Raw genomic sequence first — 25,677 nt, 5'->3', positions numbered from 1 at the left:
TAACAGCAGAAATATAGAAGAACTAGATGGTAATTAATAAATGGCTATAGAGTGTACCAATGATAAGGACTGGGCCAGCCCGTGAATAGTGAACATTTTGTGTAAAAATGATGGCACACAATTGGGGGGAGGAGCCAAAAAGTCAACAACAATTTAAGCCCCCACAATCCTCTCCCCCAAAAATAAAAAATAAAAACACATTTTCCTTTAAAAACGGGGGGAAATGAGGTGAAAAAAAGACTTAAATTTTTTTTTTTTTTAATCTGACATTCTCGCTTTTATATTTAGAATGAAACAATCTCCAAGTTTGTGTTTGAAATTTGAAAATGAGTTAATAATGTTGATGTGCCATGGAAGGACTCTTTTAGGTCTGGATTTGAACCCTTCAAGCTCGTAACTCACTTAGCGGCGAATGATTGGTAACGTAGCAGATTTCTACCTTAAGGCTATCAGATGGCATTGTTAAATTATTTAAGATCAAGTTTGTTCATTATTTCAGCATATCTGAAAATACGTAGGGAATGACTGCAATGGGGATTTTGATGTTTATTCATGAAATTAAAATTAAAATATATATTTGTTTTAATCAGCAGAATAATTTGTAATTGATTGATTGATTATATTGATTATACACAGCAATATTTAATGATGAATTGCAAAACACCCAAGCCAACAGTGTATGAAACTGTTGATAGATACAGTATGCAATGCATCAAATGTATGCAAAATATTGCACACTGAAAGTCATATTTTAATACCGAATATAAATTTGGATAATATAAACAGCATTTAATATAAAATTATATGTGTATAATGTAAGTAATATATCAACCTCGGGGCAATGCAGGCTAAACTCTTATGTCATTTACCCAAGCGGGGTGGCTGACAATTTGAACTGCAGATTGTGCTGCCAACATTGTCAGCCCATGATGCATTGCACATCAGCAACCAGCAGCCTGCTAAGAAACTGCTCCAGAAAATCATTACAATACTTTGTGGAATTTGTTTTCATTTGTGCATGTAAAATGTTTAAGGCGATATTAGTCAAACGAAACAGCGAAAGAGAAAGAGTTTGTATGCCTCACGCCTTCGTTGTTTTTATTTTTGGTGCTTCTCACCTCATGCATGTTTGGGAGGCCACAACATAATTAAGAGGTTGCACCTTTAAAGAATTTCTCAGACTCATGTCTTATTGATCCTTTTTTTCTGTTTCTCTGTGAAGGCGCATATGGAGTGGTGCTTAAGTGCCGACATAAGGTAAGAATTCTCATCATTGAAGGTCTATCATTTATTTACCGGTATATGACATCATATTTCACTGTTTGTATTTGAGGCATCCTTGTTGTGATTAAACGACGACAGAGTTCATTGGGAAAATGATGTAAAATAGGATGAATGTCTGTTTTCAAATTTGTGTATAATTTGATTGACTTCCAGCAGCTCTTTGAAAGAAGTTTCCAAATGAATGACATTCATGTATTTGACATGAATTGCACTTCCAGCTGTGCCTTTATATACTTGAACGCGCGTGTGTCTTCCTCTGCTTGCGGTTTCTCAGCAGTATGTTTTATCAAAGCATCGGCGATGTTGTCGGGCTGCGAAGTCTTGTGAATTGCACTCACACAAATTGCTAGGCACTCTTGCAGAATTATGTTCCAATTGAAATGCAAGGGTAGATAATGAGATAACACATTGTTAGGCAGGACATAGAAGAGTGGACAGAGAGCCAACAGAATAGTTAACACAGCCCTGACTGTCATACTTCGCCTTAATCCACCATAAATGTAATATAACAGCACACAACTGTGCCACAGAAATCATCTGGCGCAGTTCACAATCAATATTTATATAATTACAGGACAAAAGATTTCGATATAATCCATCATACTCAACAGAGATGCTGATTATTATACGCACTCATGCCGTGTTTTGCCAGTCGAACTTGGCTTACTTCGGCCGACCAATCAGAGGACAGAAAGCTGATGACATCATCGAGGGCCAGTACCTTGGCCTTTTGAGGACTAATTAGAACTCTGATTGGTTAAAGGAACAGCCACATTGCTAATGTAGTTGAAGTTGCATGGGCCCTGGGCAGATTCGATTGACAACAAAACCTTAACAAATTGAAGAGAATATATGAATAAATGTATTGAATTTTATTGAGCAATCTAGGTAGTAAATGTAGGTCACAGTAAGCATATTTTAATCAATCCGCAATGTTGTGACCAAAGTGAGATTAGCGTAAAGGAAGATTAATGTAGCTATTATTAACAAAGCCCATTAGTTGAGTGATCCTGTGAATTGTTTAATTTCAGTAAGAGCTGCAGAAGGAAGGATTGACTAGTATGTTGTATTTCTTTTAATTATTTGTATTTGTTTTAAATTTTATCCTGGCTTTTGAGGTGACATTTCTCATTGATTTGATATTTGGTATTTCTGTACATGCCCAGTGATGTGTACCCAGTCGGTGGGGATAGGCTCCAATTACCCGTGATCGTAATGGGGACAAGTGCCATTGAAAATTAATGGGCGGATGGCGAGTATTTCTGTACAGTTGAACCCCAAATGAATAGCGCGCATCATTTATTTTATTCAATCACTTGGCATTCACTTCCAACATATTAACACTGCCGCATGAACCTCACTATCGGTTACAGGTCCCAAATGTTAAGGAACCCATTTTTCTTTAGAGGGTTTGATATGTTTTATGTTTTTTTATGTTTTAAACATTACTAAGGCTATCTTGTCTCGGCTATCTTGACGCGAGTTGAGGTGCTTCACTGAGACAAAAGTAGTTCATTGCCACCATATTTTGAGTGAAACTGACACTTTCCTTTAGAGATTAAAATTTGTTTCATAAATGAGTTTTAAATAAATGATTTCATAGATGGTTCTTTGTTTTGAATGCTCAATGTGGTTCCCCTGAACACAAACCTCCTCAACACTGCCTTATAAATGTTGAAAGACGCATGAATTATATACACAGAATTCAAGAATGTGAGTACTCGCGCTTGGCTCTATTTAAAGAATGACAAATTTAGCAAAACTTGATGTGTAAATATCAATGATGCAGATATAAATATGAATGAAATTAAAGAACGTTATGTAATGTGATGTGCTAAAATGCAGCAGGCAGTTATTTGTTGAAATTTGTTGACATATTTTCCTGATGTCATCGTCTGTCAATGTGGTGCTTCGAGGGAGCTGTTTACGCTCAGCAACCATACCGTACATTGACTCTACATAATATTAGAGGTGCAACGATTATTCAATAAACTGGCAACTCATCAATTATCAAATTAATAATTATTTTGACAATCAATTCATTGTTTTGATTTTCCCATGTGTGATGCAGCATGCAACCTAATTATCTGGGTAGTGTGCTAGTGAGGTTTACTGTGTACTATTAGTGCCACTTGTCGTGGACCCCCCAGTACTACTAAGACACAGTTGCGCTACTAGTACATTGCATTATATTGCCAGTGAGGACAAGAGAGTACTGTAGACCTACTAGTATATTGATCTTAAGAAGGAAATAAAGGATAATGAGTGCTGATGTCAATCTAAGAGTACACTCCATACTACTACTAATATATAAAAACATGTTTTCCATTTTTATTTGTATTTATCTATTTTAATATATTTTTACATTGTAAACTACTTTGAAAAGAACACCCAAAGGGGTGTCGGGGTTTCAAATTTGGGTTAGGGTAGTAGTAGGGTTTCAAAAGCAGACTTAGGGTTTCAAATAAGGGTTTCGAGCAAGGGTTAGGGTTTCAAATTTGGTTTTAAAACTACTTTTAGGGTTTCAAATAAAAGTTTTATACGAGGAGTAGGTCTTCAAATTAGGTTTGAAACTAAGGTTGGGGTTTCAAATTAGGATTTCAAACAAGGAGTAGGGTTTCAAATTATTGTTTCAAACTAGGGTTCGGGGTCCATCCATCCATCATCTACCGCTTGTCCGGGGTCGGGTCGCAGGGGCAGCAGCTTTAGCTGGGAAGCCCAGACTTCCTTCTCCCCAGCCACTTCAACCAGCTCTTCCAACAGGATCCCAAGGCATTCCCAGGCCAGCCGAGAGACATAGTCTCTCCAGCATGTCCTCCCGCCGGTGAGACATGCCTGGAGCACCTCTCCAGGAAGGCGTCCAGGAGGCATCCGAACCAGATGCCCGAGCCACCTGAACTGGTTCCTCTCAACGCGGAGGAGTAGCGGCTCGACACTGAGTCTCTCCCGGATGACCAAGCTTCTCACCCTATTTTTAAGGGAGAGCCCGGACACCCAGCAGAGGAAACTCATTTTGGCCGCTTGTATCCGGGATCTTGTTCTTTCAGTCACGACCCACAGCTCGTGACAATAGGTGAGGGTAGGAACGTAGATCGACCGGTAAATCAAGAGCTTTGCCTTTCGACTCAGCTACTTCTTTACCACAACGGACCGATACAGAGTCCGCATCACTGCAGACGCTGCACCTATCGATCTCCTGCTCAAATCTACCCTCACTTGTGAACAAGACCCCAAGATACTTGAACTCCTCCACTTGGGATAGGATCTCATCCCCGACCCGGAAAGGGCACTCCACCCTTTTCCGATTGAGGACCGTGGTATCGGATTCGGAGGTGCTGATATTCATCCCAACCGCTTCACACTCGGCTGCGAACTGCTCAAGTGAGAGTTGGAGATCACAGCTTGAAGAAGCCAACAGCACCGCATCATCTGCAAAAAGCAGAGATGCAATGTTGAGGCCACCAAACCGGAACCCCTCAACGCCTCGGCTGCGCCTAGAAATTCTGTCCATCAAAATTATGAACGTAACAGTGTCAAAGAGAAACCTTGGCGGAGTCCAACCCTTACTGGAAACAAATTTGACTTACTGCCGGCAATGCGGATCAAACTCTGACATTGGTGTTCCAGGGACCGAACAGCCCGTATCAGGGGGCTCGGTACCCCGTACTCCCGAAGCAGCCCCCACAGGACTCCCCCGAGGGACACGGTCTTCTCCAAGTCCACAAAGCACATGTGAACTGGTTGGGCGAACTCCCATGCACCCTCGACGACCCTGTCGAGGGTGTAGAGCTGGTCCACTGTTCCACGGCCGGGACAAAAACCACACTGCGCCTCCTGAATCTGAGATTCGACTTCCCGACGGACCCTCCTCTCCAGCACCCCTGAATAGACCTTACCAGGCAGGCTGAGGAGGGAGGGAGGGTTTACAAAGTAAATTTGGGTTCCAAACTAGCAATAGGGTTTCAAGTTAGAATTGTGGTTTCAAATTAGGGTTTCAAATAAGGAGCAGGCTTTCAAATTAAGGTTTCAAACTAAGGTTAGGGTTTCAAATTAGGGATTCAAACTAGAACTAGGGTTTCAAATTAAGGTTAGCATTTCAAAGTAGGAGTGGGGTTTCAAAATAGGATTACTTTCCTATCTATTTTGAGTATTTTCAGCCTCAGGATGTCAAATGCTGTTTCTCAGTTCCATAAAATGCTTTTGATTGTGTTGAGTGGAGACCTGAGCAGTCGATTGTCGGATTTCCTAAGGTAGGACCTGCCGCATGATTCCTGCTGACACGAAGTCAATGAGATTCATGTTCTCATGTGAAGTCAGACCCTGCCCGGATTAATAGTGCATTTGCTGTACAAGAGCAGTTATTTTTACTTTTCCCAGCTGGAAGGAGGGGAAAAGACAAAGGGTGGGTGGGGGTGTCGGTGGTGGGGCGAGCAAGAGATGCAGCGTGAGCGTGTGGCTGTACAGTGGAGGTACAGAATTGAATATGTAGACCTTGCTGATGGTAACTGGGTCACCCTATTAAGAGTAGAAAGCCGAGCTGGGATTGCAGTGAGTCAATCATAAGAAAACAGGAAGACACGCAATAACTACTGGGCTGTGACCCAAGCGGGTGACTGTGATGGCACTTAACTTAATGCATTCCAAATGTGTACGTCTAAATAATGCATTCTTGTACAGTATGGTGCGATGTGGAGGGATCATTTAATTAGACGAGCTAACGCGTGCCAGCTTTTGTGCAATGTTCCGCCACACTCTGCAAATGTTGTAGCGTATGTGGGCGTGAGTATGGAGGCTTACGTGTTTTCTTCAATTTGGGGTTGACAATAGCTACATGCTAGCCACTATTTCCTGAAGCCAATTTCTTAGTGCTGAAATGACCTGTGAATTAATTACATGAAATTGTGTAAACAGAGGTTATGCAAGATGAAGCAAAAAATTGAAGTGTTGAAAATTCAGGGTTACATTTGGGGGAGTTCATTTTTAACTCCTGAAGTGTAAATGTTCCCATTTTCAGAGTTAAATGGTGTCTAGGGTAGGTGTTAATTGCAAAAGTGTTATTTTTCAAAGGGTTGTTTTAACTATATTTAGAGTGGACCATTACAGACTATTTTGAATTGTTAATATTTTTTTGGGATTGATTGATTTGTTTATTGACCATATAAACAAGTAGCAGAAAAATAAAAATAAAGATTTAAAAGAAGAAAAAAAAATTATACAATCATTAGTCACGGTTTACATGTTCAAAAGGGAGTAGGAAGAAGTTGAAGGCTTATCTAGGCCTATCACTTATTCGTTGTATTGACTTATTTCATTATTGATACAATAATAGGTTAATGTATTTCAATAAAAGAAAAATGTAGAAACCTGGTGATGTATACAAGTGCACTTTGATATGCGTACATTTGCCAGCAACATATGTACATGAAATTCATATGCATATACAAAAAAATTACAGCATATATACATTTTTAACAGCTCATGTCTGATGTAAGTAATTTTTTTGAACTTTGCTTTTAAAAAAAAAAATTCAATTCAGCAAGTGACTGACATCTTTTCAGGTCAGAAATTATTCTACAAATAACACCTTTTACAGAAACACACTTTTGCTTGATATTTGTTCTTGTTTTAATTTTTTTGTAGACACTTATGTACCCCTTATGTTATAAGGACTCTCTCTAATTTCAAACAGCTTCTGAGTAATGTTAATAAATAGAGATTGAGTTGGCTCTGTATATTTTTGTTCGACTTATAATTCTTATGGCTCTTTTTTGCAGTTTGAAAATAGGATCGGTATTTGTTTTATATGCGTTTCCCCAGATTTCCACACAATAGGTCAGATGTGGTAATAATAATAAACAATTAAATGTGTATAATGACTTCTAATTCAAAACATCCTTTGTTTTGTAAAGGATCCCTATCATTTTTTACCATTTTGTGTGACTTCCAACATATTTTTTCATCAATAACTACTCCAAGAAATGTATTTTCATACACACTTTCTACCATAATTTTGACTTGATGTGTAATATGTCTAGTGCCAAAAACTATTAACTTTGTTTTGTTTAAGTTTATTGATAATTTGTTTAAGTCAAACCAGTTTTTTAATGTGTTCAATTCATTCTCCACGGTAGTCAGAAGCTGCTTCAGGTTTTCTCCTGAACAGTAAAGAGTTGTGTCAACAGCAAATGAGACACTTTAGAATATTTTTGAGACACAACAGATATCATTTATACACAATATGAATAATTTGGGTCCCAGCACAGACCCTTGAGGGACTCTATGAGTAATCTTCAAGTGTTCTGATTGTGTATTGGTAATCTGTAAGTACTGTTATCTATTGTCCAAATAACTCTTCATCCATTTCCACTTCTTATGCCATATCTTTCCAATTTATTAATTAACCCATTTGCTCCTAAAAACGTATAAATACATTCTATTTCAAATGTTTTAAGCGTCCCAAAGACGTATTTATATGTTTGTTGCCAAATTACTGCCAAAATTAACAAAATACTCATACAATTTAACTCTATAGGTGTTGAATTGTTCTGTGTATGTATTAGTTACATTAGAGTGCTAGCCTAAACAAACTAACTCAATCTGACGTGGCAAAATAAAACAGCAGAAAACTGCTAATTTAAAGAACTTAATTTAAAGTCTAATTTAACTCTTTCACTGCCATCAAAAATTCACTTTATTTCTATCAGTTAAATTTTTTTCCACTTTTGTTAACAAAAGTATGAAAACCTAGAAAACATTTTTTATTGTACATTTAGAACAGATATAAAGTTTGTGATTAATCGTGAGTTAACTAGAGTCGTCAATTTTAATCGCCGGATGCCCCTAATTTGTAATAATATTTTCTTCTTTTTTTTAAAGAAAAGATTATTTAAAAAATAATATTTTTTAAGAAAATATTTAAAATAAAGAATATGTATTTATTTTTTAAATAGAAAAGATTATTGAAAATAAAAATAATAATAATTAAACATATTTTTTTAAAGAAAAGATTAAAAATAAAAATATATATTTATTTTTTAAATAGAAAAGATTATTGAAAATTTAAAAAATAATGATAAAAAAATGTTTTTAAAGAAAAGATGATTATAAATTTAAAAAATATGAATAAGAAAATGTAAAAAAAATAAAAAATAAAAGTATTTTTTAAAGAAATTATTAAAATTTTGGAGAAAAAAATTTGAAAAAAAGAAAAGAAAATCTTTTAAAAAAATTATTAAAATATTTTGTTAACTAGAAAATATATATTTTTTAATAATTATTTTTTTTAAATAGAAAAGATTATTAAAAATTGGGGGCGTCAGGCAGTTAAAATTTGTAATTGAAATTAATTGCATGATTTCACTAGTTAACTCACGATTAATCACACATTTTATATCTGTTCTAAATGTACAATAAAAAATTATTGGTTTTCATACTCTTGCTAACAAAAGTGGGGAAAAGATGTTAAACTAATGGAAATAGTTCAAATGAATTTTGACGTCTATAACCGTCAATGGCAGTGAATGAGTTAACTTAAGAACTGTGTTAAGCCATACTGTGACATTCTAAAGCTGCTTGTGTCCTAAGCAGAATAAAATAGAGTATATTTATAACTGTGCTGACACCACAGTGGCTCCAAATGCCGATGAGTGAAGGTCAGAGACGCCACACGTGGTTAAAACAATCATCAGCACCCTGCGAGATGCTGTCACAGAGCTTGAACGCAGCCTGCTACATCATGCATAATAACGGGGAAGACCCCCTCTGCCGTTCACATCAATCTCAGATGCAAGAACATGTCGCTGGATTACATTTCTCTCCTCAGACATGTGAAAATGATGTGGGTTGTTTTTTTTTTTTTTGCTCTTTTAAGCATCTTGAGCCAAACAGTGGGTTTGTGTGGGAGATCTCGCTGCCAGCCCCTCGCTGTGCACCAACACTGAAGCACCTCTGTTGTCTGACCCTTCCACAAGACAACACGAGAGAAGCACTGGAAGAGAAGAGATGGCCGAGAGAGACTCATATGTGTGCCGTACTTCTCTTTAGTCCCTCTGCTGCTTGAATCAATTGTTATTAAATCAGGAATTTGGAATTTGTTTTAATTGGATTGGAGCACTTAATAAATATGAATTTCATTCAAATTCATTGAGCATTAGTTCAATATAACCAAACCGTACTTAAAAATGCACTGTACTGTAAAGTTTAAGCCGCTGTAACATAATTGTTTTCATAAATTGTCCTTAAAGGAGGAGTTTTAATATTCAGGCTGCTAGCAAGATTTAAATGTAGCCTCTTATCAATCTCAGTCTCTGACTAACGTCTACATGCGCTGTATGCAATGTGCCCTGTCAGCAAGCCGACATTAGCCACAGCTGCTATGTTGGTAGCATGACGTATTCATGAAAGGGTTCTTTTTCATGACCAGAGTTAATCTTGTCAGAGTTAATCTAGCAGTGCGTGGCCGCTGTGGCGTATCACGGTGCTACGGTGGCCCGGAAGTGTAAAACACACACACAAAAACATCAAGTTAAAAAACACAAAACAATGTTTGTTTGTTTGTTTTGGTTTAGTTATTGTTACTTGTTTTGTTTCGTTTTGTGTTTTTGATTAACTTTTTTTTTAGTCAAGTTAGTTTTTTGTTTTTTTGTGTGTGTTTTTTTATTTGATGTTGTGTTTTGTTTTTGTGTTTTTTTAATGTAGTTTGTGTTTTTTATTTTGCTGTAGTGTTCCGTTTTTTGTTTTGCACTTCAGGGCCATTTTACTGCGAAGAAGTGGGTTAACCCCGATATTGGTCATTTTGCAGGCCAGCAAAAGAGGGAAGACTGTGCCGCTGAGAAATAGTCACAAAAACCTACTCCAGTCATGGCCAATCAATTTTCTTTAAATGTGGCACGTAAGTCGCACACTAAAGTCTCAACACCTTTTTACCGCCATCTTTTTCCCACTCCTTCAAACTCTGGTCAGCACTATGGAACGACGCATCCTACCCTTTGTCACCATACTTCTTAACTTGATTTCATAGTGACTTGCCAATCTGCGAATCTCTGGTGTGCTATTAATTGCTGTATTCATTGTTGCAGCTGTGTCACTCTGCATCAAAAGCTTTGATTGACTCCAACTACCAGAGACAAATTTCTTGAGTTTTTTAACGTAGTTGGCCAGTCGAGATTATTCTGATTCTGAAATTAGGAGAGGGGGAACGAAAATAGGATTGTTTTTCTGCTGCTTAGAATATTTATAAATTCTCACCACCAAAGATGTGTTTATTTTCTTCCCACATGCAGGACTCCCCTTTGCACACAGAATGAGTCATAGCTTAATGGTGGTCACCTGCTTGCTTTTATTTTCGTCTTTTTTGCCTTTTCGGTGATTCCTGAATGACGGAATTGTCAAAGTTGAATTAAAGCTAAAATGTTTGTTTAGGGCATTCTAAGTAAATATAAATTAAGTAATTGAGAGGTTGATTTTAGGGCAAAAAAATATCTACCTTTTATTGAACATTTATGACTTTGGTAAATGGACTGTGGTCATTTTGTAAAGGTTACTCCACTGGTATCAATAATACTGTGTGTCTGCTTTTTTGTTTTATTTTATTTTATTTATACTTTATTTCAAACATTTAAAATGACATTACAACAAAAGAGCATAATATGACAAGTGTGTAAAAAAAAAAAAAACAACAACAAACAGAGACATTTAACCAAAATATTCCAAAAAACTCCATAAATAAATAATAACTACCAAAGAAACCCATTTACAAAAAGAAAAGAATTGCTGATTGAAATGGAATAGAATTAAGCAACTGCTTATCTAGTCCTATCCCGATTTTACCTCACTTATTACTTTATGAACTCATTATTCGTAAATGTCTTAACAAACATTCTACTTTCCTCTCTAGTGCATTTTTGTGCAATATATATATATATATATATATATATATATATATATATATATATATATATATATATATATTAGGGGTGGGAATCTTTGAATGTGTCACGGTTCGATTCGATTCGATTTTTGGGCCTGCGATTCGATTCAGAATCGATTTTCGTTTTGGGAACGATTTTTGATTCAAAATGATTTGATTGACAATGATTTTTGCTTCAAGCTATAGATGGATTGTAATGATCTACTCCAGTCTGGCTCGCTAATGCTAATTAGCGCGCTTCTCGCGGCACTTTTATCACTCAAAAGAATGGCTCCACCCTGCAAAAAAACTACTTTATTGGAATAACTTGGATTTTCCTTCTACTCTCTAATGTGGCTACAACTTAACAGTGTATTAGACCGCGTGGAACCACACTGCCCCTCAGTGGCCAAACCGGGTACAACATGAACAGCGCTCCAAATAAAGGCACACACAGACAAAGGCAAGACAGTATAAAATAATTTAAATAAAATCGATTTTGGGACATTTAAAATCGATTCTGAATCGTACTAAATGAGAATCGCGATTCTTATGAGAAGCGATTTTTGGGCACACCCCTAATCTACCAGATTCCTAAACTTTAATGTGCGTGATTTTAAAAAGAGTCTATTATTGTGTTTAAGGTATCCTACATGATTTATTATTCTTATGTGTATTTATATATTGCTTTCTCATTTAAACTAATTCCAACCCAAAAACATATAAATACTTTTTTTTGAATACTTTGTCCTTCACTCCCCAAACATATTTATACATTTTTTATGTTTTTTTTATGCTAGAGCATACAGAAGGCTTTGATACAGCTTCTGACATGAAGAGGCAGCAGAGTGTAAGAGATCAGTCATGTTGCAACAAGCTATTTTTGTTTTCAACAGGTTTGTGAATAATGATGAAACGTAACTGTATTCTAATGATAATTGCTGAAAAACTGAAACAGATGCAATCATACTTTTTTTCCCCCAATGAAAGAAGAGACTCTAATCTTTCTTTTGGTAGGTTTCATGTTTTTATAGCAATAGAACTGAATATTCTGTGGGCCTTGCACAATCGGTCAAAATCCAGTAAACCAGCTGGGAGCGAAGGGGGTTGCTTCAGTGAAAATGGCTGCGAGTGAATGAGTTTTAATAAATGTCTGGCCTTTCCCAACAATCCAACACTGCGTGCTACCTTTGCCCTAACATGTTTTATATGGGGTTTTGTTAAGTCTTTCTTGGGGCATCCCCATTAACTGTGGTTGTTGACCTCCCGTTAGCGCCCTGCTAATATATGACCAGTGTTCCTCTGCCACCAGCACCACTACGTCCTTGTTTAATGCTATGGAGAGTTAAGAGCTCTAAATCAACACATAGCTATTTCCCCTACGCAGTGTTCACATGATTGATGACACCTTGTTCTTGGCCAGCAACCAGTATTGCCATTGTAGGAACTTTATTGATAGCACATGTAGTCCACAAGTGGGAAATATCTACAGTATATTACATTCTGTGATAGCATAATTGAGCAGACTCCAACAGTCGAGCTATTAATGACATTAATGAAGTTTAGTCACTTAGTCCTAGGATTATTTTCAAGATGATTGCGCATGTTTGCTGAAAAAAAATCTAAAATGCACGCTTTCGTTGAAGCTGTCTGGGACTCTTAAGACGTTCCAGCAAATGTGGGATGTGTTAAATCCTGAGCACATCATCTCGCGGGGCAGCAAAAGCCACCTTGAAAGACTGAATGTAGAACTTGTCTCAATAAACTGGAAGTACTGTATCTGTTTACTTATATCGTTCTCCTCTTCCTTGTTTTTACATATCTGTCCATCTGTTCATCTCGCAATCCATCCAAGTGCATAGCCAGGAAAAACCAATATGCTTTCATACTGCCGCTTGTTTACAATGAGACAATAAGGATTGGGATTATGATTGCATCCATCCATGCCTTTCACACGTTTGCTTATACATTGACAGGAAACCAATGAGCTGGTGGCTATCAAAAAGTTCAAAGACAGCGAAGGTGAGCAGGACAACGGCAAAAGCAAAGAAAAGAGCATCGTCATCATCTCCGTCTTCATCGCTGTGTTTTTACTTGTCCGCGCAGAAAATGAGGAGGTTAAGGAGACGACCCTTCGGGAGCTGAAGATGCTTCGCACACTGAAGCAGGACAACATCGTTGAACTGAAGGAAGCCTTTCGCCGCAGGGGGAAGCTCTACCTCGTCTTTGAATACGTAGAGAGGGTGCGCACTTATCTGCCACTGTGAATATTCTCACCGTGCTGCATTCACACGCTTTTCCTGTTGAGGGTGTTCAGTTACACATTTAAAAAAAAAAGCACATCACCATGGCAACATATGAACTTTGTTTTCAGTGAATAATGGTATTCCCTCACTATGTTGCCGTGGTATCCGGCCCAGTTGTTATCTTATGCCAGGTTTCATTTTAATGTTCAAAGTCATTTTCGCCCTCAGATTTTTCATTTCTGAGTGAGAAATATGGTAGAAAGCTATTTTCCGGGAAACATAGAGCAGTCAACATGTACGGGAACTTGTGAGAGATAGGGAATAATGAAAATCTGTTATTAAAAGGCCCCACAAAAAAACACGTTTATAATTGCCTTAAGATGCCACAATATGGTGGTAAAAGCACTGCTTTTGTTGAAAATAGTGCACTTTAAAAACAGTTGGGTCAAAAATAACCCAAATTGGGTCAGAAAGGGACCAACCCAAATGCTTGAGTTAATTATATAAACCAAAAAGTTGGGTCAAATGAATAACACACAAAACAACCCCCCAAAAAATGGGCTTGTTTTTTTTTTTTTTTACCTGACTTTTTGGACTATGTGCATAAACCAAAAAGTTGGGTGTGTCTCAAAAAAGAAAAAAGAAAAAATGGGTTGTTTGGTGGGTTATTAATTAGTTCAACTTTTTCATTGGATCAGTCCCTTTTTGACGCAATTTGGGTGATTTTTTTACCCAAATTTTTGTTTTTCATACAGAATCCCCCAAAATTTTAGCTGTTTTGTTAAAAAAAAAATGTTTTAGTTGTTTGGTGGTTTATTCATTTGAACCACCAAACAACTAAAACATTTTTTAATTCATTTGAACCAACTTTTTTTTTTTAAATAAACCTAAACATTGCGTCGTCCCTTTTTTACCCAATTTGGGTTATTTTTTGACCCAACTGTTTTCAGAGTGTGGTTATTTTTACACCAATTACCACCCCCCAAAACATCAAAACATTGAAATACAGTACTGTAATAAGCTAATCAAAAATAAGGCAGATATTGTACTCCTAATAATGTAAGTCACTGTTTCAACATTTAACACTGTGTTTCAAAATAGGAAAATAAAATGTTTCAATAAAAAAGTACTGCAAATTAAAGTTACCTAAAAATGAGCTATACCGAATAAATGTGCTGTACTGGTAAAAAAAAAAAAAGAAAAGAAAAGGTTATTATGCACAGTTTGAACATTTAATTCAGTAATTCTTTCACATACCACTAGGGGCAGCACACATACCACACTTTGAGAAGCACTGGTCTAAATGAAGCTTGCCAACTCACTTAAACATAATTCCTTGGTACCAAGATACCATGTAACGGCAGCCAAGCACTACTTTTGTCTGAATTAAGATGCTTAACTCACATCAACATACAGTATTTGGTAAGAACCAAGATGTCAATAAATGGCATATGCGAATATGAATGCGCACCAAATTGTTTCTCTGTCCATTTTGAATATAGCAACCCGCCACGTGCATTTGCCACTCTGTCCCTGTGATCGACTGACAATCAGCCCAGTGTGAAGCCGGGAAAGGTCCCAGCTCACACGCAACCCTAAAAGAGGGCAGGGCAGGCACAGTAGAAAATAGATGGATAATGTTTTTCTGTTTTAGCCCATGTAATGTCAAATTGTTGAATGTGCCTTGCAGAACATGCTGGAGCTGTTGGAGGAACTTCCTAATGGTGCAGCACCAGATAAAGTGCGAAGCTACATCTACCAGCTTATCAAAGCCATCAACTGGTGTCACAAGAATGAGATCGTACACAGAGGTGGAATAGTTTTCTTTATTTTTGAATGGCATGGTAATGGTTTCTGTCTCTAGTGTCAGTCCTTTTGGGGCACATTTCTGGATGAACCTAAAATAAAATGTACTGGTAACCCTTTTACGTGAACTTGATTTGACCTTCTGTCCATTCATGGACAGGACAGGACATAGACAAATGTTTAAACAAGGTCAAATTCATTCACTTGTAAAGGCCTTCCTGAAATTCCAACCAAAAGCTGAACATCCCTTACTTTTCTCAAATAGTCTAGTGTAAAAAAGTAACAATGGAAAAAGTGGGTGGAACATTGTTCTGGATTCGTGCAGATACATTCATCAATAGTCAAAATATGTCAGTAAGTCATTTGTGTTTGGATGTCCCGCTCTTCCAGATATCAAACCAGAGAACCTGCTCATCAGCTCCGAGGATGTCCTCAAGCTCTGTGACTTTGGTGAGTTATTCCTCACATGCGTGGCAATGTCATTTAAAATAGATGCTCAGTGCAGTATAAACATGTTTTCAACTTATGTCGCGATAGCCTTTTGCAGGCTGAATAAACGTTTACTGTCTGTTCAATCAAAGTACACAACACCGTGGGCTGAGTCACTGCGTCGCTATCATATTAGCAGTAATCACCGTAGTTATTCTTTTTATTTTTTGACCTGTGAAAAATCTCACTGTTTATTTATCACCTTGTAGACTGTATACCAGCAGGAAAAATTCTGCAAATTGAAAAGCTGCCAACCAATACTATGAAATGCATAGCGGACACCCCTAACACAATTATAAAGAATATTTGTGAAATGTAGAGAAAGATTAATGGTTTGTTGAGCCTGAGAAAAGTCCCATAGATTTCGTTCAACATAAGTCATTTTTCAACATCCACAGTGGACGGATGGATGGATGGATGGACAGACGGAGGGATGATAAATAGATAGATAGATAGCTAGATAGATAGATAGATAGATAGATAGATAGATAGATAGATAGATAGATAGATAGATAGATAGATAGATAGATAGATAGATAGATAGATAGATAGATAGATAGATAGATAGATAGATAGATAGATAGATAGATAGATAGATAGATAGATAGATAGATAGATAGATAGATAGATGTCAGCTTTTCGTGAAAAAAAATAAAGAAAACTTGTACAACTCATTTTAATAAGAAGAAATATTTTTAGTAACTTGTGTGGCTTTTGCTCAGGTTTTGCCCGCAACCTGTCTGAAGGAACTGATGCCAATTACACTGAGTATGTAGCCACAAGGTGGTACCGCTCACCTGAGCTGCTGCTTGGGTGAGTTTCACACAAACCTTATGGAAATACTGGATACTCGAGTGTTCATTTATATATGTATGTATTTGTTTATTTATTGTATTTTGAGAGGTTCAAAATCAGACACATTTTGTGCGCTCACTGCATGAAAAATCGCTTACATTTTCCATTGTGAGGCTGGATCTTAAAGTTTGGGAACTTTTAGTTTTTAACCTTCAACTACTATTTGGGTCAAATTTGAACTGTTTTGACATTTGACAGCAACAAAAATACCCTAAATAACCTAAATGTCAGTCTTTCACCTTCAATTAAATTGTGATTACTTTACCTAAGTTTACCCAAAATCCACCAAAAATAAAATGTTTATAGTTGTGCTGCAATGTTTGCATAATTTAATTTTAGACTTTTTTTTCTCTTTTTTTTTTTTTTAGAGCTCAGTATTGTTCATTCGGTAATCTTACTGATTCGACATGTCATCATCATTGCTCTCTCTTTTCTTTTCTTTTCTCTTTTTCTTTTTTTGGAGTATGTGCATGTGCGTGTGTTTGTGTGTGTGCATATGTGCGTGCGTGTGAGAGTGTGCTCATTAATTCACCTAAAACCTATTAAAAATCCCATACCGTTCACCTACACCGAATACTTCAGAATCCAGCTAGAGTAGTGAGGTTGTCAGGAGACCCGAGGAAGGATCAAAGAAAAGACAGAAAAGTGAAATCCAGCACCGACCAGACATCACCTACTACCCTGCGGGTTACCAACCAGAATCTTTCACCAACCCCAGAAACATCTCAATTCCAACAAATTAGGGAGACCTCAAGAGACCAAAGGAAAGACTGAGGAAAGGAAGGAATTTTTTATTTTTAAGGTCAAGATGCACCAATCCGACGTCGGGAGTCGGACAGCGTTGGGCCGACAGCATGCGCCTTCTGATCAGTGTATATAGCAAATTCGACACGTTGAATGGGCGTCGGGCGTCGGGGGCATTTGATCACTGTGATTGGCTGCTAGCTAGCGAATCAACGCACAGAGCAAGAAGAGCAAGTGACAACGCGGATAAACAGTACTCAACTCAACAAAGGTATGAGTTGTTTACGTTTTTATATCCTGCCCCGTAAAGAGGTTGCCTGTTGCCTTTAGGAATAATGACTACCGCCGCCGATGGTACGGAGGGGAATTACTTCTCGCGCATGTGCTGAAGGTACGTAATAGTCGTGTCGGTTCTGTCATTTTTCTACACGACGTGCCGACGTCGGGGGTGGGCGTCGGTCACATTTGGCCGACGTCGGATTGGTGTATCTAGGCCTTTAGACACATTTAAACTAATACCATATTCCAAAAATGGGCGTATCTATTTATTGGAACAGTCTTAATTAAGAAGTGTCTGTTCCCACAGAAATATGCACTTGTTGGGATTTTGAAGGGCCACGGGTTAATCTCCAAACGGTGAGAGAGTAAAACAGAATAATAACGATCATACATATTGTTTGATAAATGTTTTTATCAAAAAAGAAAAAAAAGAAAACTAGAAAACTGTAAAACCAAACAAAACAAAAAAATACACATTTCCTCCATCCATTTAACCATCCATTTTCAGACTTTCTATTAATACATTTTGAAAAGATATGTAGTTCACAATTTGATGTAGACAATTATTACAAAATTGACCCGGAACATTCCATGTGTCCCTGGAAAATGAACAGTATGTAAGGGTTAAGATTAAAGCCATGGTGCAGGACTTAATGCTCTACTGTAAGTATTTTATTTTTATTTGTTTGCTCTTGTCCTCCACAACGTTTACATTTTCAATCTTGAGATTTGTGTTGTTCATGCAGCTATGTTGTGTGAAATGTGATTTTCTGCCCTAAAAGTCCAGTCTAGCTGAGAGACAGCTGAAGTCACGTAAACTCGATGCGCTTGCCTGATTTAGTAAATGCCCTGGAACATTTATTGTGACGCCGTTTGAATGCCACCCCCTCAAATCTTCTCCCTCCAACACCACCTCTGCTCGGCTGCTGCCAGATCGCGCGCCTTTTCTCACCACGCTTCTCAGCTCCATTCTCCCGCAAATGGCCGTTTGCTTTATGGGCATCGCTTCCCATCTCTCTTTTTATTTCCCCGCACCAACAACGTTATTCCTTTTTCCTCTCCTCTTCATTTCTAGCGCTTGTTTTCTCATTTCAGCGCTGAGGTCATAATGCGCTGTTAACGGCTTGCCACATTTTCTTGGTCATGTCAGGGCTCCTTATGGCAAGGCGGTGGACATGTGGTCAGTGGGGTGCATCCTCGGCGAGCTGAGTGACGGGCAGCCCTTGTTTCCAGGGGAAAGTGAGATTGATCAGGTTTGTTCAAATAAAACATCCTAGCATGATATGCTCAGATTTCTCCTTTTATTAGTAGATGATCATTTAAAAATGAGAACGCGAGAAGAGACACATTGCAAAAGTCCAGAAGTTAGATATCCTTGATGTCCGTCTAAATTGTGCACTAATAGGCAAAAGGTGGCACAGCTAGTGGGGGGAAAACATTAGTAGAAAGACAACATTTACTAGTATTCCTAGAAGTCGTAGTCTTCTTAGTATGTGCAGTAAAAAAAAAAAAACACAAAGTTGCGTTTATTTATTTTTTCATTATGCTAGTCCCACAATCTCAATCACACTAACGATTTTTTTTTTTAATCATTATTATTATGACTATTTTCAGCTATTCACTATTCAGAAGGTCCTTGGGCCACTTCCTGCTGAGCAGATGAAACTCTTCTACAACAACACCCGCTTTCATGGAATCAGGGTACAACACACACGCCATGTTTTTCCTCTGTGTCATCTTCCTCGTCCTCCTCTTCCTCGTCAGTCTTCACTCTCTTTATCGCTCTCTCGCATCTTCATGACTGAGTGCAGTGCTGTGACTCATGAAACAAAAACAAACCACAGGAGAAAATGTTCCACAGGGCCTAATGTGTGTGTGTATATGTGTGTGCGTGCAGTGGATTGTCATCGAGTGATGTGTGACCTTAGCCAATTAGAACGTCTTACAAGCTGGGGAAAGAAATCAAGGTTTAACATTGTCTCTGTGTGTGTGCGTGCATGTGTGTGTCTCAGTTTCCCTCAGTTACTCATCCTCAGACATTGGAGAGAAAGTACCAAGGCATTTTAAGCGGTTTGATGTTGGATCTTATGAAGGTAATATTCAAACACAATACAATAACATTGTGATGTAGAATTTAGCATATCAACACAAAGCACTGCATTAGGTACATATACAACAGTGGTTCTCATGCTCATACACCATGTACCACCCAAAAAAAAAAAAAAAAAACTTGGCTTTCCAAGTACTCCAACTGTTCATCAAAAATGAGGCACAGGTTCTATTCTTCAAAACCAATACTTAATAATGTTGTTAGACACTGCGACATTATGCACAGTTTCGTCAATAATTATGCGCTTAGATAGATGAAAATACAAAATCTGTAATTAAATAACGAGGCAATTAAAATTGCACGCACAGGTTCAATAAAAAAAAATTGCAAATTATTAAATGTAACTGTATGATACAACTTTTCTTAACAAATGCACTGGGCAAAAAAAATAAAAAATCAATGATTCTTTTATGTACCACGAGAGAGAGCCGACTTACCGCTACTTGTCACGGACCTTTGTAGTTTTGATTAACACTTTCTGAGAAGTGTCCATATAGACGGCCATGGCTCAGGGTGTAGAGACGGTCGTTCAGTAACCAGAAGGTCGGCAGTTCGATCCCCGCTCTCCCCAAGTCATGTGTCGTTGTATCCTTGGGCAAGGCACTTCACACACATTGCCTCCAGTGCTACTCACATTGGTGTATGGAGGGTGTGAATGTTTGGTGGTGGTCGGAGGGGCCGCAGGCGCACACTGGCAGCCACGCTTCTGTCAGCTAGCCCCAAGGCAGCTGTGGCTACTTAAGTTGCTTACCGCCACCACGGTGTGAATGTGTGAGCGCACGAATAATGCAACCACTGTGAAGTGTCTTTGAGTGTCCAAAAAAGCGCTATGTAAACCCAATGCATTATTATTATTATTACCTTGTTCAAACTGCCAGCCAAAATTCGATTTCGTACTACGACTGTAGTAAGGCTTAATGTCGGGCAGGTCGAGGAGTGGTAAAAAATTTTGCAATAATATGATGTCAAACACTACACTTTTTTTTTTTTACTCATTCACTGCCATTGACGGATGTAGACGTCAGACCATTTTAACTGGGCTGGCAGTCAATGGGTTAACTATTTTCTGTTATTTGCTGAAAAACTGGCTGAAAAAAATAAGAATTTTAGTTATTCACTGATTTTCACTATTCGCAGTAGGGCTCAGGCGCTACCTCCATGTACCGTGGGGTTCATTTTATGATGGCAATATTTTGCAATGCGCTAATTATATGGAGAATTTTGTATTTATTTAATTAGGGAAGAGAGCACTGGAACTATAATGACATTATAAAATTGTACTAATAAAGCGCAACTGTTTTCTGGGTTTGGTTGCGTGGTGTCCACAATGCGAGCCCGAGGGCAGTCTGATGTAAAATTTCAGTCAACAGCAAAGGGTGTTATAAGACCTAACTGGGTGTCTCTTGAGATAAATGAGAATGGATAAATTAATCTGCTTAATTAATCCAAATACAGTGTTCCCTCATTTTTCGCTGGGGTTAGGTTCCAAAAAATACCCGCAATAAATTAAATCTGCGAATTAGTTAGCTTTAAGTTTTACATTTATTATAAATGTTTTAAGGCTCTAAAACCCCTCACCCCACAGTGTATGCACTTTTCTCATTGAGGCTTTTACTTTTTCTCACATTTCTCTGTTGTTTAAACATTGACAATGTTCAAACCTTCATAAATTTTATAAAATAGGTACATCACTGTAAAAAAAATAAAAATACATGCAAAATTGCACAAAAAAATTTGCGATACAGAAAGTGAGCCACGTTATAGCGAGGGAACACTACACAAATTGCAAATAAAAATGTTCTTCTAGAGTTCCCCTTGAATGCACATGTGTCTTACTCATCAGAACCTGCTGCTTCTCAACCCTACTGAGCGCTATCTGACTGAGCAGAGTCTGAATCATCCAGCCTTCCAGCCTCTGAGGCAGGTCGAGAGAGAGAGGCCTTCGCCTTCCTCGCCCAACCCGCCACGTTCCTCCAAGAGGAAAACACACCATCATGGAGAGAACACAGTTCCAACAAGGTCCAGTAAACTTTGCTTATAGTTTCACTTTAGCTACAGGAAATAATAATGCATACTCCTTTGTGTTACTAATTTATCATGATGGTTTTCATTATTATTATTATTGTAGCCATCTTAGTGCACTCACTAAAATCATTTGATTTAAACCAAATTTACAAGAAACAATGTGCCAGTGATCTCATATCATCGTCAGAGTATCATTTCATTGACTAAAACAAAGGGGTTCTTTACTATTATAATATACTTTTCTTTTTTCTTTTTTTCTCTTTCAAGAGCTCAGTATTGTTCATTCGGAAATGTCATCATCATTGCTCTTTTTTTTTCTTTTTTTTTTTTTCTTTTTTAAATATATATATATATATATATATACACATATATACATACATATATACATACATACATACATACATACATACATTTTTTTTTTGTGTGTGTGTGGGTGAGTATGTGTGTGTGCGTGCGTGCGTGCGTGCGTGTGTTTGTTAGCTCACCAGAAAACCTATTAGAAAAAAAAAATCTCATACCGTTCACCTAAATCGAACACCAGGAGACCCGAGGGGACCGAAGAAAACCAAGGAAGGTGAAATCCAGCACCGACCAGACACCCCCCACCAGAACTCCTCCCCAGCCCAAGAAACATCCAGACCCCAACAAATCCAAAAAACATAAAATCAGGGAGGCCTCAAGAGACCAACGGAGAGACCGAGAAAAGGAAGGAAGGACAGACGAAGCCGCGTGAGATCCGAGACACCAGCCTCCACCGATTCAATAACCTGAGGAGGAAACAGATTGTGTCTGAGTTTCGGTAGATGCTGGTGTGGTGGATCTGGCATGCATGAAAATCTCCACCAAAGAGGGGAGCCGTCGACCCCCGCCGGAACAGAGCAAGCGCAACACCTCAGGGCCCCCCAGGCCGCGGCAGCGCCAAAGGACGACCCCCGGGCCCCACCAGGGCCACCGGCCGGAGAGCAAACCCAGGAGCAGGAGCGCCCCCCGCCCCAACACGGCCCGCGCCCCCGGCCCAACGCAGCAGGACGGGGCACTGCAGGCCCACCAGGCACCCCATCGGCCCCCAACCCCCGCCCCCCCTCCACAACCCCCCGCCCCCCATCCACCCCCGCCACCCACCCCAACCCAGCCCCAGCCGCCCCCATGCCCCCAATCCCCCAGACACCCCCCACCCCCAGCACCCCCCACCCCGCAACCCCCACCACCGCCCCCCCCCCCCAACAAAGCCGCCCCCCCCCCGACCCCACCCCGACCAACCGGCAGCCCCCCAACCCCCGACCCCCAGCCCCCGGGGACCACCCGCACCCAGGCACCGGCGCCGAAGAGGGGCCGGACAGCGGAGCGGAGAGGGCAGCCGCGCCCACCCCACCCCCCGCCGTGTGGAAGGACGGAACACCGGGGGCAGAAGGGGGAGATGGGGGCACCGGAGGGCGGCCGACACCCCCGAACCCCAGGCCCAGCGGGGGAAGGCCCCGGTCGTCACCCCAGCGTTCTTTGTGAAAATTAACCCCTGTTACTGAGTCCGCCAGCTCGCGGACTGGCGAACTCTACCCCTAAACCGTGAATGTGACCCCACCCAGTGTATATACAAGTGTGTGTGTGTGGTGCATTAAAATTAGGAGCAGGTGAACCGGAGCCGATGGAAATGATATTCCCACGCTCCGATCCACCCGCCACCCAAGCATGTTGCTGAGTGTATGTGGTGCATTAAAAAAATAGATAGGGCGGGGGGGGGGGGTGACGGACAGGGGACCGCAGCACTGCTCTATACTGCGGCCCCCAACCGATGGCACCCCCACAAGCCCCCCCCCCCCCCACCCACAAGTTGTGTGGTGTATTAAAATTGGAGGGGAGTTGTAGGGTGAAGACGGTGTTTCCACCCTACCCCACCCCCCAAAGTGTGTTATGTGCCCTATATGTCTATAAAAGTGTATTGTGCAAACCTAGTGTAGTGAGTTAAGAGGTGTGACCAGCGGGGCCCCCCCCAACCGGGCGGGGGCAGGAGGCGCACCGGCCCACCAAGCCCCCACCCACCCCACCAGGACCCCGGCGGGCATATGGGACCCGTCCGGCGGGGCGATAGGGCTCGCCCCCCGGATACTGGGTCCCGCCCGAGGTGTCAGGACGCCCACCGGAGCGGGGCGGGCACGACACCAAACCCCAGCCACCCCCGCCGGCCCCCATAGCACCGAGACCCGGGCCATGGATGGAGCCCCCGGCCCAGGGGAGGGGAAGGAAGGCGTACCGGGGAAGGGAAAGGGAGGAGGGAAGGGGACGACAAGAAGGGCAGGGGGCAGCGGCAGGGACGCAAGGAGAGGGGGAGAGGAGGAGGAAGGGCGACGAGGGAGAGGGGACAGGGAGGCGGAGGACGGGCGGGGAGAGGCGAGGAGGGAGAGGCAGCAAGGGGGAGGAAGGGGGAGGGGAGAGGGAACCACCGGGCACCCCGGCGGCCCACAGGCCCCGAACCGCGTCGCCGGGCCCAGAGCGACGGACCGCGCCGGAACGGCGCCGCCCCCGACACCAGGGAAAGCCCCGCAACGCAGCACCCCCCAAGAGACCCAGGGAACGGCCAAGACGCAGCCGCCACCCAGCAGCCAACAGAGGGGCAGACCCGCCCACTCCCCGCCAGGGGGGACAGCACCCACAGAATTAACCCACTGGCATGCCGTGAATCCGAATATCAACCCCTGGTGCCCATCGGAGGTGAATCCGCTCGATCCCGCTGGCAGCAGCCGGGTTCCTGACTATGGAAACACAACCATTAGTTACAAATTGCCTAATACAGAAACATCAATGCCAGTTATAACGCTGCTGTGGCTCTCGCTAACAGGCAGAATTAAAATCCAAGTTTAGGTTAAAAAATTCTATATACGTAGACCATGTTTCTTTAAATTTTGACATTTGGTTTTTATTTGAGGCAGATATTTTTTCCATTAAAATATGATTTATGAGGAGGTTAGACCATTGGTCGATATTCAAAGTTTGTTTATTTTTCCAGTTAACAAGAATTGTTTTTTTTGCGATAGTAAGGGCTACAAGTATAGATTGAAATTGTTTATGTGGTAAGTCAATTGTTGTTAAGTCACCTAGCAAACACAAGTTTGGAGAGAACGGTATCCTACAGTCCAAGACAGCGGAAAGTTTTTCTAAGACTTTAGTCCAGAAACACATAACCGGAGTACATAACCATAAAGCATGAAAATAAGTGTCTGTAGTGTTTTGTAAACACTGGAGACAAATGTCGGAGTCTGAGAGTCCCATTTTCTTCATCATATATTGAGTAATGTATGTTCTGTGAATAATTTTATATTGGATAAGTTGTAAATTTGTGTGTTTTGTCATTTTAAAAACATTTTCACAAACTTGAATCCAAAAGACAGATTCCGGAGCTATAGACAAGTCTGTTTCCCATTTTGAGATGGGTAAAGACGTTTTATCAGTATATGAAAGTAACTTATATATTTTTGAGAGTTTTTTTGTTGTTGTCGGAGAAAGCTTGGTAATATCTTTAGCTAAAACAGGCGGTTGGAGCGTACCCTGGAGTGTTGGAATTTGTTTCTTTATCATACTTTTAACTTGCAAATAATGTAAAAAGTTTCCGTTTTTTATTTTATATTTTTGGAGCAAGGATGTATATGATATAAACATATTATCTGAGAAGAGATGGTGGAGATGTGTAATTCCTTTCTGCTCCCACACATTCAAATAAAACGATTGGTTGTTAATTTGAAAGTCGGGGTTATGCCATAGGGGAGAAAGCCCGCTGGGCTCCACTTTGGCTTTTGTCATTTCTAGTGCCTTCCACCAGGCAGTCAGGGTGGCGGAAATCATTGGATTTTTAAAGCAGTTATGGCGCTTAATCGATGTTGTAATAAAGAGTAAATCTAGGAGTCTGAGGTTATTACAATCCTTCTGTTCTAGTTCCAGCC

The 25,677-nt window shown here is 40.0% G+C and overlaps 1 protein-coding gene across 2 annotated transcripts in view; it reads left to right on the top strand.

Moving 5' to 3' along the window:
* cdkl5 (cyclin dependent kinase like 5) overlaps positions 1 to 25,677 on the top strand; it is a 52,085-nt gene that overhangs the window by 11,437 nt on the left and 14,971 nt on the right. For both annotated transcript variants that reach the window (XM_086071470.1, XM_086071469.1), the window contains exons 3-12: positions 1,223 to 1,257; positions 13,168 to 13,213; positions 13,298 to 13,434; positions 15,128 to 15,248; positions 15,634 to 15,693; positions 16,455 to 16,545; positions 18,761 to 18,863; positions 19,225 to 19,311; positions 19,623 to 19,703; positions 21,564 to 21,739. In XM_086071470.1, coding sequence (XP_085927596.1) covers positions 1,223 to 1,257; positions 13,168 to 13,213; positions 13,298 to 13,434; positions 15,128 to 15,248; positions 15,634 to 15,693; positions 16,455 to 16,545; positions 18,761 to 18,863; positions 19,225 to 19,311; positions 19,623 to 19,703; positions 21,564 to 21,739 — 937 coding nt within the window. The remainder of the gene's footprint in view (positions 1 to 1,222; positions 1,258 to 13,167; positions 13,214 to 13,297; positions 13,435 to 15,127; positions 15,249 to 15,633; positions 15,694 to 16,454; positions 16,546 to 18,760; positions 18,864 to 19,224; positions 19,312 to 19,622; positions 19,704 to 21,563; positions 21,740 to 25,677) is intronic.

Source organism: Leptonotus elevatus, chromosome 3 (genome assembly GCF_054856555.1).
Source record: "Leptonotus elevatus isolate MCC_2025b chromosome 3, RoL_Lele_1.0, whole genome shotgun sequence".
NCBI classification, from domain to species: Eukaryota; Metazoa; Chordata; class Actinopteri; order Syngnathiformes; family Syngnathidae; genus Leptonotus; species Leptonotus elevatus.
The sequence above is the reverse complement of the archived record's forward strand: the minus strand, read 5'-3'. Positions and strand labels throughout refer to the sequence as shown.